At 37.8% G+C, this 13,101-nt stretch overlaps 1 protein-coding gene across 1 annotated transcript in view; it reads right to left on the reverse strand.

Moving 5' to 3' along the window:
• The window catches only part of PRSS12 (serine protease 12), a 192,822-nt gene that overhangs the window by 105,183 nt on the left and 74,538 nt on the right, over window positions 1-13,101 (reverse strand). Inside the window, exons 6-7 of the mRNA XM_007952377.1 lie at window positions 9,120-9,261; window positions 3,006-3,202 (exon numbers count right to left, since the gene is read on the reverse strand). Of these exons, the coding sequence (XP_007950568.1) occupies window positions 3,006-3,202; window positions 9,120-9,261 (339 nt within the window). The remainder of the gene's footprint in view (window positions 1-3,005; window positions 3,203-9,119; window positions 9,262-13,101) is intronic.

Here is a 13,101-nt window from a genome sequence, read left to right on the forward strand (position 1 = left end):
TCTCTCTCTCTATATATAAGCTTTGCTGGTTTTTGTTTCTCTAGAGAACCCAGTCTAACACAATTATCTATCCTAAATATATGGATATGGTTAAAGCAAATGGAAGAAATGATGAAATAAAAGAAAGCTGAACAGAAGATTTCAAAGGTCAGCTCAAGAGGACAAATTAAAGTATTATAAAGTGTGCAATGACCTGAAGTTAGAAAATCAAAGGAGAACATGCTCAGTATTTCTAAAGCTGAAAGAACTGAAGAAAAAATACAAACTTTGAGTTGCAATATTGAAGGATTTTATAGGCATAGTATTGAACAATGTAGGAAGCATCAAAAGAAGATGGAAAGGATACACAGAATCACTGAACCAAAAAGAATTGGTCAGTGTTCAACCATTTAAGGAGGTAGCATATGGTCAAGAACCAATGGTGTTAAAGGAAGAAGTCCAAACCGCACAGAAGGAATTGGCAAAAAGCAAGTTTCTAGGAATTGATGCAAAACCCACTGAGATGTTTCAACAAGCAGATGCAGCTCTTGAGATGCTTACTCATTCATGCCAAGGAATTTGGAAGACAGCTACCTGTCTAACCAGCTGAAAGATATTGATATTTGTGCTTACTTCAAAAAAAGTAACCCAACAGATGGCAGAATTATCAAACAGTATCATTAATATCACATATAAGTAAAATTTTATCAAATATTATTAAAAAGTGGTTACAGAAGTATATTAACAGGGAACTGCCAGAAATTCAAATTGGATTCAGAAGAGGATGTGAAACAAGGGATATCATTCTTCACATCAGATCAATCTTGCCTGAAAGCAGGGAATACCAGGAAGATGTTTACCTGTGTTTTATTGACTACGCAAAGGCTGTGTGGGTCATAACAAATTATACATAACATTGCAAAGAATGGAATTCCAGAGTACTGAATTGTGCTCATGAGTAACCTGTACATAGACCAAGGGGGCAGTCATTCAAACAGAACAAAAGGATACTGAATGGTTTAAAATCAGGAAAAGTGTGTGTCAGGGTTGAATATTTTCATCATATTTATTGAATCCATATATGAGCACATAATCTAAAAAGCTGGACTATATGAAGGTTTGGAGGAAGACTCATAAACAGCTTGTGATATGCAAATGACACAACTTTGCTTGCTGAAAGTGAAGAAGACTTGAAGCACTTACTGATGAAGATCAAAGACTACAGTCTTCAGTATGGATTACACCTCAACATAAAGAAAACAAAAATTCTCACAGCTGAACCAATAAGCATCACAATAAATTCAGAAAATATTGGAATTGTCAAAGATTTCTTTACTTGTATCCACAATCAACACCCATGGAAGCAACAGTCAAGAAATCAGATGTCCTACTGCACTGGGCAAGTCTGCTGCAAAAGACCTCTTTAAAGTGTTGAAGAGCAAAGATGTCACTTGGAAAACTAAGCTGGGCCTAACTCAAGCATGGTATTTTCAATAGACTTATCTGCATGTGAAAGCTGGACAACAAATAAGGAAAACTGAAGAGTTGATGCCTTTGAATTGTGGCATTGGTAAAGAATGTTGAAAATACTATGGACTGCCAGAAGAATGAACAAATCTTTCCTGAAAGAAGTGCAGCCAGAACACTCCTCAGAAGTGAGAATGTCTAGACTTTGTCTCACCTACTTTGGTCATGTGGTCAGAAGGGACCATTCTCTGGAGAAGGATATCATGCTCGGTAAAGTAGAAGGTCAGAGACAAAGGGGAAGGGCATCAATGAGATGAACTGACACAGTGCCTGCAATGATGAGCTCAAGGATCAACGATGAGCAAGGATTGTGAGGATGGTACGGGACATGCAGTGTTTTGTGCTGTTGTACATAGAGTCACTGTGAGTCACAATTGACCTGACAGCATCTAACAACAATAACAACATTAGAGAAGCTGGTTATCTTTTGTTAGAATTTAGCCAGAAGAAATTTGGAATTGGGGAGTAGCAAAGATCCTTGATAGTTTCTAGGGTATCATATTAAGATGAGTAGGCTATTAATTCAAGTGAAAGATTCACTTAGAAGCCCACTGAGATGATTAAAGTACTCTGCTGTTAACTAAAATGTTGGCAGTTTGAAATTAGCCATTCCATGGAAGAAAGATGTGTCAATCTGCTTCCATAAAGATAACAGCCTTGGAAACTCTATGGGCCAGTTCTATTCTGCCCCTTAGGGTCACTATGAGTCAGAATCTACTCAATGGCAATGGCACCAGCAGGGAAACAAATGATTGACAGTGCCTTAGACAAAAGAACAGGAAGCCTGGGCAATCTACTTCCATAGAGATACCGCCTAGGAAACCCAAGGAGGGGTCACTGAGTCGGAAGCGACTCAATGGCAGAGGTTTGGTAGACTAAAGAAGAAATGAATCATGGGAGAGTGGGAATGGCTATTCTTCTCCCTTTTTTTTTTTTTTTCCTAGTACTGTTGCTGGGAACTCTGGTAGTGTAGTGCCTAAGGCACTTGACTGCTAACCAGAAGGCTGGCAGTTCAAACCCACCAGCCACTCCTTAGAAGGAAGGTTGGGCAATTTATTTTCATAGTGATACCACCTCAGAAACCCAAAAAGGGGTCGCTATGAGTCTGACTCAACAGCACATAACAAGAACAACAACAACAGTACTGTCTCTAAAAGATCCTTAAAATTCAAGGTAGAACAAGCAACCAAGGAATAAAGGAATAGACATTACAGCTTCTTTATCCACTGTTCAGATACACACAATTATAAAATTTTTGTGAGGAACTCAAGCTCCTGGGTAAGGAAAAAAGATTTAATGGACAGAATATTTATAACATTGGCGGGCATCTTCAAAAGCTTACTTTTCTCAGTATATAAAAGTTTCTGAAAATAAGAGAATTATGGCAAATAGACTAAAAAGAAGGGGGGGACAAAGATAAGAAACACTTTACATTTCTAATAAGTAGTTGGACATGTAATGGTTACTGAATTATGGATGCTTGAAGGCTGGATCCTCACCCAGAGAGAGTCTGTGTCCATCGCTACCAGGGTAGCAGGCAACACCAACATCTTCCCGATGGGTGCAGTCATGTCTTCCCCACTGTCTCCTGGAACACTGAAGAAAACTGGTTTCCTTTCCTGAGCAGCTGACATCATCCAGCCATATGGGCCCTGTGCTTTCTTCAAAATGGTTTGCAGAGGCTTGTTTGCCATATCTGTAGCAATAAAATAAACATTTTGCATAGAACTGCTATCTCTTATTTCAAGGAACCACAAAGCATAAAACAAACAACCTAATTAAGTGCTGTGACTTCAGAGGATGAGTATTTGTTCTTTTTCCTCCCTTGCGGACCAGGTTCTAAGAGCAGTGCTTGCAGCATTGCACATTTTAACCATCTTAACAATCTTTTTATTATTTCAATAGGTGGCTAGTGAATAATTAATGCTTTTTCTCCATTCGTCTTTGTGTTATGTCTACAATTTAACCCACCTACTAGAGAGAATGCAGAAAAAGAGATAAATCTCAAATTCCTGAAATCAAAATCTTGAAATATAGTGCCATGGAAAGAACACTGTGAACCAGAAATGAAAACACTTGTCATATGTCTCTCTCTCTGACGAGCCATCTGAGCTCATTCACTTTTATTAGACTCTTTCAGGCCTTACCCTATACCTAACGATATCAAGAAGGTATCCCTTTCTCCAAAATGAAAGTGTTTATTAGTTAAGTGATTCCTCAAGCACTATACCTAATCCATGATGAAATTTGGATTTCTGTCCATCAAAATGAGATTAATGACTATGTTCCCAGTTATTAATAAATTTAGGTAAATTCAATGTTTTAATTTTGATAAATTACATTTGTGTTCCAAAAAATTAGTAACCAAAATACCAAACTCACTGCCGTTGAGTCAACTTGACTCATAGCGACCGCTTCTTGGGTTTCCGAGGCAGTATCTCTACGGAAGCAGATTCCCCAGTCTTCATTCTGAGGAGTGTCTAGTGGTTTTGAACCACCAGCCTTCTGGTTAACAGTCAAAATGCCTCAAGCACTACACCACCACTACACTACAAAAACAAAAAACTAAGTCATATAAAATATATAACCTTTGCTGTCAAGTCAATTTCAATTCATAGTGACCTTATAGGATGGAGTAGGACTGTAAATCTTTACAGAAGCAGACTGCCACATCTTTCTCTTGCACGATGGCTGGTGGATTTGAACCACCAATTTTGGTTAACAGCTAAGCATTTAACCACTGCATCACCAGGGCTCCTTTAAATAATGTTTTGGTTACCTTGTGCTGCTCTAACAGAAATACCATAAATGGGGTGGCTTTAATAAACAGGAGTTTATTCTCTTAGAGTTTGGAGGCTTTGAGTCTGGATTCAAAGTGCCAGGCTCTAGGGGCTGGGTAAAAGCCCCTCAACCTTGAGCTTCAGCTCTGCCTCCTGCTCCTGGCCCACTGAAGCTGGAAGATTTTCTTCACTCAGACAGCTGCTGACTGCTGAGGCCGACAAACCCAAAGTCGACAAGTAAAAAGGCACAGTCTCAATGTTACCAAACAACATGGCAGGCCTCTAATTCAAATCCACAAGAAGTCCCAAGATCAGCAGGGGATGGCAGGCTGCTAAAAAATGACTTGGCTAAATGCAGGGTTCAAGCATGCCAAAAAGCTAGAGACCATTCCCAAAGCTGCTACTTATACATGGGAAGCAGGTGGTAGATCCCATCATGGAGCTGATTGCCAGTCTCATCATGGGGAATGACTACCACCAGCTGCCCAGCCACTCAACCAGGCCCAGCCAAGTTGATAGACAACCTTCACTACCACACTTTATATGCTATAGAAATAGAAAAGATGGGGGAGGGGAGGTAATTAAGTCACTCTGCACTTTCTTTCAGCCTCCCACCAATTTTGTATTCTTTTGTTCTGTAAAATCTAAAACTCCAGAAATCGCTGACCTAAGATCTTTGAGTTGTATTTCAGTTCTGAGAGTCTATGAAATTCAACTCTTCCTCATAAGTTTTACATCAATCATTTCCTTCACTGGAAGTTTTATTATTTCTGTACTAATAATGGGAGTTTCTTACATGCCTGGCTACTAACCAAGAGATTGGCAGTTTGAAGCCATCCAGAAGCTCCTCAAAAGAAAAGCCTGGTGGTTTACCAAAAAGATCACAGCCATTTGAAAACCCTATGGAGCACAGTTCTACCCTGATACATATGAGGTTGTCATGAACAGGAATCAACTCAGCAAATGGTTTGGTTTTAGTGATACTAAAACTATGAAGAGGTCTTTCTATCTGGTATAATTTTCCTATTCCTTTATTAATTAAATTTATTTAGCAAGATGATTTTAAGGAATTAATACAGTGCAACTTTTAATTAATCATTTGAGGCTTTTTCTCTTATTTTGCTGGCTTAACGGTGGTGTAATAAATTACATAGTACAGCTTTTCTAGTCATAGTCTTTGTAACTCCTGCTTTGCCATGAACAACTGAGTAGCTGCTTGTTAAAGTCATCCACCTGGGGCAGCATAAAGTAATCTTCTGGGAAAGTTCTCTCTCTTTCTCAGGTGTGTAGAACTCTGATGTTGGGATTGGTTAGTTTTGCCACTTTGCCAGGCTCATAAAGAACCCTCCTAGAGGCAGAAGGAATCTCTCACTGCCAGCTGAGAGGGACGCACTGCTGAGAGAGAGAGATGCATGGCTGAGAGAGACATGTTGCTGAGAGACAGACTTGAGAGAGACATGCTGTTGCAAGAGAGATGTGAAAGAGACGCACTGCTGAGAGAGAGAGATGCATGGCTGAGAGAGACATGTTGCTGAGAGACAGACTTGAGAGAGACATGCTGTTGCAAGAGAGATGTGAAAGAGACGCACTGCTGAGAGAGAGATGTGCTACTGAGAGAGGATGAGCTGCTGAGAGAGACAGCCTGCTGAGAGAGACTGAGCACATTCCTGAACTTGAATTGTAGCCTGTTGCTTCCCTAATAAACTTCATAATCTGTGAATTCTGTGTGGCTACTGCAGCAAATTATCAAACCCAGCAGAGTGGTGGTGGGTGCCATGGGAGGGATGGTTGGTGTCAAGATTGTTAAGAGGGCTGGAGGGTGGCAGCATGTCTGGCCTCATAAGAACAGGTCTTGGGCTGCTGGTGGTGATTGTGTTTTCCTCTTGTGAAGTTAGAGGAGGTTAGAAGATGCAACCTCCTTGCCCTTTTGGCACTAATCAAGGCTTAGCTACAAAAAGTAATTAATCTAAATCGCATATTACTATTATTTTCAACTTTTACCTTTCTTCACAAAATGCATCAATCTGATTATCATTGGCCCATATCAACTATATAACAGAAAGTTATTGTTCTTTGAGGTTTCATTTGTACAAAGAAATTCTCAAAGTTTACCCTCTTTGTAATTCCAAAAGAATATTTTCTTCCAGAAATCCTTCAGTAAACTGAAAAAGTAAGTGTAGCACATGCTTTTACTACATTCTAACACAATCATTTAGAATTTTCAACACATTATTGAGAACATTTTAGAACCATTAATTTCTGATATCCCAGTGCAAGTAAAATGGAATGGACCCAGAAACAAAATAAGTAAAATATGGAGAAAATCAGCCTTTCTCACTTGTTATCATTAACAAAGAAGAAATTATGAAAATAAATAGTAAATAATAGAATGTATTAATTGTTGAAATCTGTGAAAAAGGGTGTCATTGTTGATCTAACAGATTCAATTAAAGGTGGAATGGTATTTATTAAGTAATTCTTAATGATACATCATATTTCCTGGCTGTTATATCATACCCCTTGACCTAATAATTGCACTGTCCAAGAAAAATCAAAATATAGGAAAATTATGCACATTTATATTTTCACAACAGTATTATTTATAATAAACCAAAAAACAAACTCACTGCTGTCGAGTCAATTTCGATTCATAGCGACCCCTCCTTGGGTTTCCAAGGCGGTATCACTACGGAAGTAGATTGCCCAACCTTCCTTCCAAGGAGTGGCTGGTGATAGGGAAAATAAAACTAACCAAAATATTAGGTAAATTACAGTATGAACACTAAATAGGTATTATATCATTAAAATTATGACAATACAGCTATATAAAAGTGAAAAGGCAGGATATAACAATTACATGTTGTGAATTTGGGAGGACCAAAGGGCAGAATGTTATGAGTTGTAAATCCTAACCCCTATATCTGTGGTTAAAATCTCATTTGGGAATGGGTTTTCTTCATTATATTAGTAAAACACGATTATTATAAGGTGTGTCTTAGTCGATCTCTTTTGAGATACAAGACACTAAACAAGCAAACAAGAGAAGCAGGAAGACAGAAGAAGGCACATGCCAAGCCACATGAAGATTCCCCAAGAGCAGAAGCTCAGAAGATGCAAGGGTCGTCCTGTGGAGCCAACAGAGAGAGAAAGATTTCTCCCAGAGTCAGCACCATGTATTCAGACTTTTAGTTTCTTAAACTTTGAGAAAACAAATTTCTGTTTGTTGAAGGCCAAAATAAACAAACAAAAAATTGTATGTTCACTACTATAGCTGATAAAATGTTAAAACACACAAGTTGTAATAGTATGGTGAAAAATGGAAAGGTTATGGATATTTTCTTCTTTTTTTCTCTTTTTCAAATCTCTCTAATGTTTTATAAATTAAAAAAAAAAACAACCTTGTTTAAAGCCTTGATTAGCATGAATAAAGGTATATTATTAAAGTTTAGTGAATTAGCTCTATTTCATACCAAATGAAATAATTTCACCAATAGTGTTAAAGCTTGAGACAATGACTTCAAAAATAACATAGAAATATGAAAAGCAAAAAATGTGAGAATCTTGGGTCCCATTCAAATATTATGGGAAAGACATCATTTACAGTTACTTTGACCAACTTATTAAGTCTTTACCCTAGAATGCATTATTTGTGTGATCTGAAATACATTTCCAAGTGTGATACTCAGCTTTCAGAAGGGTGAGGGCAAGGGTAAGATCTGAAGGTCATCTCCTGACAAAACAAACCAAGCCCATCACCATTAAGGTGATTACAACTCACAGTGACTCTATACAACAAAGTGGAACTGCCTTGGAGTTTCCAAGGCTGTAAAAATCTTTCTGGAAGCAAAATGCCATATCTTACTCCCATGGAGGGGTGGTAGGCTGGAACTTACCAGTTAGGTTTACTTAGTTAGCAGCTGAGTGCTTAACCACTGCATCTCCATGCTCCCATCTCATGACAAGAAGACTGTTTTTCTCAAATAAAAGTGTTAATTATTGTCACATTCTGGAAAGGGAATAACGTAATACCAAAGCATTTGACACAGGACTTCTCTGCAATTTTAAAGACAATGATGTCAGAACTAACAAAATCCAATAGTAGTGATGCACCAGAATACAATAGAGAATTCAAAGTATACAGTCTTACTTGAAGAAACAAGAAGCGTTCTAGAAGTTATCCTTGACTTCAATCAGTTATTCAAGAAGGGAGGCGGTGAAAGGGAAGAAAAATATGGTAAAGAGCAGGAGGTGCTTTTTCATCATCTTAGAAAATATAATTGTTTTTTACTGTTGCACTTGCATGGATGATAGATAGATAGATGAATGGATGGATGGATGGATAATGGATGGAAGGATGGATGGATATTTTTATTAGTTGCCATGGAGTCAGCCCTAGCTCATGGCAATCCCATGCACAATGGACCAAAATATTGCCCAGTCCTACATCATCCCCACAATCAGTTTCAGATTGAACCATTTTGATCCATAGGGTTTTCACTGCTAATTTTTTGAAGTAGATCATCAGGACTTTCTTCCTAGTCTGTCTTAGTCTATAAGCTCCACTGAGACCTGTTCAGCAGTATAGCAACATGCAAGCATCCACTCTGACAGACATGTGGTGGCTGTGCAGGAAGTGCACTGGCTGGGAACCAGACTTGTGTCTCCTGCACAGAAGGCAAGAATTCTACCACTGAATCACTACTACCCCCTAGATAGACAGACAGACAAATAGATAGGCCACAGAACATGTATTTTTCATGTTCCAGAAACTACAAGTAGGGATTATAAAATGAGACTTTCAAAAATATAATTTAGCATCTGAAAGGATCTTACTTAAATCCTAGCTGTCGACAAACCACATATGTATTTAGTTCCGTCCAGCCATCATCACAGACAGTGCCCCACTGGCCCTGGTAATACAACTCCAAGCGACCCTCATGGCTGCCTTTGCCACCTTGAAGTCTGATGATCCCATCTGTGATGAGAAAGAGACAGAGACTAAGCAAACCAATTCTCAAAAAAAGGAAAAGCAGCATTTTCATTTCACTAGAAATGTCACCATATTCAGGCCTTTCTAGGCCTTCTGTTAAACTATTATATTAGGACTATACTCCATGAAAATCTGACATCAAAGAATAGTTTCTAAAGTTTGATTTAACATATATTTGTTCTACTAAAATAGTCTTTCCTTTTGTTAAATATAATATAATATATTACGATATAATTCTAAATTAAATATTTGGAAATATTAAATATTTGGAAAATTTCCTATAACTTCACTCTCCTCTAAGAAATACTGGTCATTTGAATTTAAAAAGCAAGAAAACAGAGTAACATAGAAATAGTTTAAAAATTTACTGCAAATGAAAAAATATTGAAATATGAAGACAATTAGTTGTTTGGGATGAAGAGTAATCTATAATGTCAGTGCATTTAATGTTCCTTGTTAGTTGCCACTGAGTTAGCGTCAATTCACGTCAAACCCACCTACAAAAGAATGAAACATAGTTCCTGCACCATCTTCATGACTGTTGGTATACTCAAGCCCATTCTTGTGGCTACTGTGTATTTTTAGTGCCTTCCAATCTAGGGGGCTCATCTTCCAGCACTACATTGAGCAATATTCTATTGTGATCCATAGAGTTTTCACTGGCTAGTTTTTGGAAGTAGATTGTAAGGCTTTTCTTCCTAGTCTATTTTAGTCTGGAAGTTCTGCTGAAACTTGTCTACCATGGATGACCCGCTGGTATTTGAAATACCAGTGGCATAGCTTCTAGGATCACAGCAACAGGCAAGCCACTACAGTACAACAAACTGACGGGTGGTGGTATTAGTACTGTTGTTGCTGTTGTTGTTGCATGTCATTGAGTCAGTTGTGATTCTTAGCAACCCTATGTGCAATAGAATGAAACACTGCCTGGTCTTGGACCATCCTCACAATCACTATGTTTAAGCCCATTGTTTCAGCCAATGTGTCAATCCACCTTGCTAAAGACCTTCCTCTTTTTTACTGACCTACTTTACCAAGAATGATGTCATTCTCCAGGGACTGGTCCCTCCTGATAACATGTCTAAAGTTCATGAGACAAACTCTTGCCATCCTCACTTCTAAGGAGGATTCTGGTTGAACTTTTTCCGAGACAGATTTTTCATTCTTCAGGTAGTCCATGGTATATGCAACATTCTTCATTAATACCATAATTCAAAGGCATCCATTCTTCTTTGGTCTTCCTTATTCAGTGTCCAACTTTCTCATGCATATGAAGCAATTGAAGACAATGGCTTGGGTCAGGCACACTTTAGTCCTCAATGTGACATCTTTGCTTTTTAACTCTTTAAACAGGTCTTTTGCTGCAGATTTTCCCAATGCAATAGTCTTGATTTACTGACTGCTGCTTCCATGGTTGTTGATTGTGGAGTCAAGCAAAATGAAGTGCTTGACAACTTAAAAATTTTCTCTATTTTTCATGATGTTGCTTATTGGTCCAGTTGTGAGGATTTTGTTTTCTTCATGCTGAGGTATAATCCATACAAAGGCTGTAGTCTTTGATCTTCATCAGTAAATGCTTTATTAGCAAAGTCCTCTTTGCTTTCAACAAGCAAGGTTGGGTCGTCTACATATAACAAGTTGTTAGTAAGTCTTCCTCCAATTCAAATGCTGCATTTTTCTTCATATGGTACAGCTTCTTGGGTTATTTTCTCAGCATACAAAATGAACAAATATGGTAAAAGGATACAACTTTGACACACATCTTTCTTGATTTTAAATAATACACTATCCCCTTGTTCTGTTCAAGCAATTGCCTCTTGATCTAGGTATAGGCTCCACATGAGCACAATTAAGTGTTCTGGAGTCCTCATTCTTCACAACGTTATCCATTATTTGTTATGATCCACACCGTCACATGCCTTAACACAGTCAAAAAAAAAAATCTGGTTATCATTCAGCCATTCAGATTCATCTGACATCAGGATTGATATCTCTCATTCCATGTCATTTTCTGAATCCAGCTTGAATTTCTGCCTGTTCCCTGTCATTGTACGGCTGAAACTCTTTTTGGATTATCTTCAGCAAAATCAGTCCTTTCGTAGCCATATGTCATACACTATATATAAATTATAAAAACTGGAGTGCATGTCTTTCCTTTGTTCATTCATTGATAATACAAATCCAAATTTGAATTTTATAAACTAAATGAATAATTGATCTCCAGAGAATCCTATAAAGAACTTCCAAATAGATACACAATACAAAAAACTCATCTTAAAAAAGAAGATTTAAAAGTCATTTCCATTCAAAGTAATCTCATACCCCCATTAAAACATATAAACAATCTTGAGTAAAGGTCACACTTTGCAGGAATCTTCAGGGTTTTTTTTTAAAAGCAAATGAAAGACTCTAAGTAACAGCAGAACCATCTACTACTGTAACATTTCACAGTCTGCAAAGCACTATTATACATATTACCCAAGTTGACCATCACAGTAATACCATAAGGCCAGCATAACAGGTATTACTATACTCATTTGAAAGAGTAGGAAATGGAGGCAAGAAGATGAAGTGCTCTTGGCATAAATCACATGTCCTAAGAGATAACTGGGGACTAAGAAGCCAGGTCATTTTCCCTAACCCAAAGCCTTTCCACAATAACAAACAGTCTCATATATTGCTATTAATAGTAAAAGGTCATATTTCCTTTGTGTATAAATGTGTTACTCTGCTGATAAAAACAACAGTTGTATTAACTACATAAATAAACCAAAACCCAAACCCACTGCCTTCGAGTAGATTCTAACTCATAGCAACCCTATAGGACAGTGTAGAACTGCCCCATAGAACCTACAAGGCCATAAATCTTTATGGAAGCAGACTGCCTCATCTTTCTCCACAGAGTGGCTAGTGGGTTCAAACTAAGTAAACAGAATGGCATAAATTCAGCACTTGAAAGGCTCTAAAAAGTCTTTCTTTCCAATTTTTTCCAAAGAAAGATTTAAATAAACATTTTATTCCTGAAGTTCTTTTTGCTATAGGGTAGATTTCTGATCACTGAACTTTTCTTACCTGTCCGTTTTCTCACAAAATGTGTAATTACATTAGATGTGTACCCATTTGCCTTCACATATAACCTTCACACGGCATTTTGACAAGTACACTGTTATTTGGGATAGTCAGAAAACTAGGTAGGCACAGCAAAGTTACTTTGGTCTCTTTGTTGTTGTTGTTGTTGTTATGTGCCATCGAGTCAGACCTGACTCATAGCAACCCTTCCTTGGGTTTCCAAGGCAGTATCACTACGGAAGTAGATTGTCCCATCTTCCTTCCAAGGAGTGGAATTTGGTCTCTTTAATACCAGCTATATTCTAAGAGTCAAGACAACTTAACAGAAAAATAGACTAAATATAAAATTATAACACCTAATATCTGAAATTTACCATTTGTTATCCCGTAAAAATATGTTGTAAGTCCTAAACTCCTATACCTGTGGATGTAATCTTATTTGGGAATAGGATTTTCTTTGTTATGTTAATGAGACCATATCAGTGTAGGCTGTATTTTAAGTCAATCACCTTTGAGATATAAAAAGAGCAGATTAGGTAAAGAGAAGGAACCACAAACAAAAGGGAAGATACAAGCCACAAGAAGATCCTAAAGGAATCAAGGAACAGAAGCTGAAAAGAGAAAAGGACCTTCCTCCAGAGCTTACAGAGAAAGCCTTCTAGAGCTTGTTGTTGTTGTTGTTATGTGCCGTCGAGTCAAACCCGACTCATAGCGACCCCTCCTTGGGTTTCCGAGGCAGTATCACTATGGAAGTAG

The sequence above is a fragment of the Orycteropus afer genome, unplaced genomic scaffold (assembly GCF_000298275.1).
Source record: "Orycteropus afer afer isolate SDZICR_OR568_19922 unplaced genomic scaffold, OryAfe1.0 scaffold00332, whole genome shotgun sequence".
NCBI lineage: Eukaryota > Metazoa > Chordata > Mammalia > Tubulidentata > Orycteropodidae > Orycteropus > Orycteropus afer.